General features: G+C 65.3%; 1 protein-coding gene across 1 annotated transcript in view; it reads left to right on the forward strand.

The window, feature by feature from the left end:
• EMIHUDRAFT_447539 (hypothetical protein) overlaps window positions 1-2,066 on the forward strand; it is a gene marked incomplete at its 5' end in the record, with an annotated part of 6,680 nt that extends 4,614 nt beyond the window's left edge. The window contains 5 exons of the mRNA XM_005794367.1: window positions 306-634; window positions 774-843; window positions 921-959; window positions 1,062-1,289; window positions 1,363-2,066. Coding sequence (XP_005794424.1) covers window positions 306-634; window positions 774-843; window positions 921-959; window positions 1,062-1,289; window positions 1,363-1,740 — 1,044 coding nt within the window. The 3' untranslated portion in view covers window positions 1,741-2,066. The remainder of the gene's footprint in view (window positions 1-305; window positions 635-773; window positions 844-920; window positions 960-1,061; window positions 1,290-1,362) is intronic.
• Between the last annotated feature and the right edge of the window lie 242 nt (window positions 2,067-2,308).

Genomic DNA, 2,308 nt, shown 5'->3' on the forward strand with positions numbered 1-2,308 from the left:
CCCCAGTATCATTTTTGCCGCCGCCTGAACCCGCGTGGCAGAGAACTGCCTCAGCGCCTCCCTCTTCCGCGCATTTGCGGCAATCACCATCCACCGGGCTCTGGCTTCCTTCCATTGCGGGTGTCGGGTGCGCGCGCGCCATCCGCGCGTAAGCCTGCGTGCTCTCTCTGCAGGCTTACGCGCGGATGCGCGCGTGCCGCACCCGACACTTGGAATGGAAGGAAGCCAGAGCCCGGTGGATGGTGATTGCCGCAAATGCGCGGAAGAGGGAGGCGCTGAGGCAGTTCTCTGCCACGCGGGTTCAGGCGGCGGCGCGAATGCGACTGGCGCGACTGAAGCTTCTGGCATTCAAGGAGGCGCCACTCCGTGCGCTCATCCGGATGCAGGCGCTCGCGCGAGGGAAGCCGCCACAGAGGGCGCTGCGGATGGCGCTGCTCGCGGTGCGCGTGCTGCAGTCCATCTGGAGGATGAAGCGGATCCAGATCATCCGGAGGAAGCTGCTCGAGGCGGCGCGCGTGCTGCAAAAGGGCGCCGTCATGCTCAAGTACAAGAAGAAGGGCGGCTTCCTCGGCACCAACCACGAGCCGCACCGCCGATTCGTTTGGCTCTCGGGCGACATGCGCAACCTCTGCTGGTGTGCTGCCATCCCTCCCTCTCTCAAACTGCCTGCCCCACCCGCCATGCTCGCTGTTGGCGCCCCCGGTAGGGCCGCCAAGGCCGACAAGGCTCCAGACCACAGCCCCCCTCGGCTCACTCTCCGCCTCCACACCCAGGTGCAAGCCTTCGGAGCAGGGCGAGCCCGCCAAGGCTGCCAAGCCCACGTTCATGTCCAAGACCAACAAGGCGACACCGACGCACAGCCCGGCTCTGCCTCGCACCCACCCGGCCCCAGACGCTGGCGCCAACTCCCCTGTCGACAGGTGATTGCAAACAAGACGGTCATCCTGGCCCACGTCGGGGTTCGCTCTGCCCGCATCCCTGCCCGCAAGACAGACAGACGACTGGCTGCCCGCCTCCCGCCCACCCCGCTTTCCGTGACGCGTCCGCCACCCTCGCCACAGGCCATCGGTATCGGCGCCCAGACGACCGTCCTTAAGAAGATGGACAACCCGGGCATCATGCAGAAGCTGGTCGAGAAGCGCAAGGACGGCACGATCGATGAGAACGCCTTCTCCATCATCGTGCCCGGCATCTGGGACGCAGACACGCAAAAGATCCTGCCGGAGCGCCGGCTGGACCTGTACGCCGAGTCGAAGTCGGAGCGCGAGGCGTGGGCAAAGGCGCTGAAGGTGCATCTCTCGCCCCGCCGCTGAGAAGGCACTTCATGCGGCTGCCCACGCTGTGTGCGCGCCGCGCTCGCAGGTGGTGCTCGATCACGGCCACGTCTTCGACACGTCCTACCTCATTGCGTACCAGCGGCAGCAGGAGGAGAAGGAGCGCGGCAGCTTGGCGGGCAAGAGCGGGTCCGACTCGAGCACGTCCGACCTCTCGACCACCGTCAAAACACTCGCCTTTGCAGAGGGCCAGCTGGCCAAGGCGCAGTCGTCCGACATTGACGAGCTGCGCAAGCTCTCGGCGCGCACCAACAAAGGTGGCAGCACTGCGTCGCTCGGGCGGGTGCCAGAGGGCAGTCCAGAGGTGCCGGGCGCCCCGCCAAAGGAGTCGGCCATCTCGGCGATCAACGCTCGCGTCGGATCTTTCATGGTGCGGGGGAAAAAGCCGACGGCCCCGGGCGCCTGACGGGCCCGCGGCGCCACCGCCGCCGTGCTTCAGTCGGCAGACTCGCGTTCCCTCGATACTCGTGTAACTATCCCGGGCGTAGCCACGCTCGTCGTGTGGGGGCGACCGTTGGTGCTGTGGAGGTGGGCGCAAGCTCTGTCGGTGCTCCGGGGCTGCATGCGCAAGCCAACGGCTACGCCTACGGTTCCCCCCTGCTGTGTCTCGGAGAGCAATGCTGAGAGGCGGCAGGCAGGCAGGGGGGTTGGGACCTCTTGCCTGCGGATGTATCGGCACACGCGCTGCCCTCCATGTCTTTTGTCCTGTGCAATAAGCATATTATCTGATCCGAGCGGCGACGCGCAAACTTCCTCTCCCCCCACACACGTTTTATATATCACAGTTCGCGCACACACGACACGACGCGCGCGAACCGCAAAAAGTTTTCTTGCGATATTTTACCCTCGTGTGCGTCCTGTGCGTGTCTGCGTGTGCGTCAGGGAGTCGGCCGGCGCTCGAGCGACGGCCGCCGAGCTTTAGGTCGACATACACAGCGAATATTGTGTGCACACCGAACGCATATGCTACTGTA

This window comes from Emiliania huxleyi (assembly GCF_000372725.1).
Source record: "Emiliania huxleyi CCMP1516 unplaced genomic scaffold EMIHUscaffold_1, whole genome shotgun sequence".
Lineage (NCBI taxonomy): Eukaryota > Haptophyta > Isochrysidales > Noelaerhabdaceae > Emiliania > Emiliania huxleyi.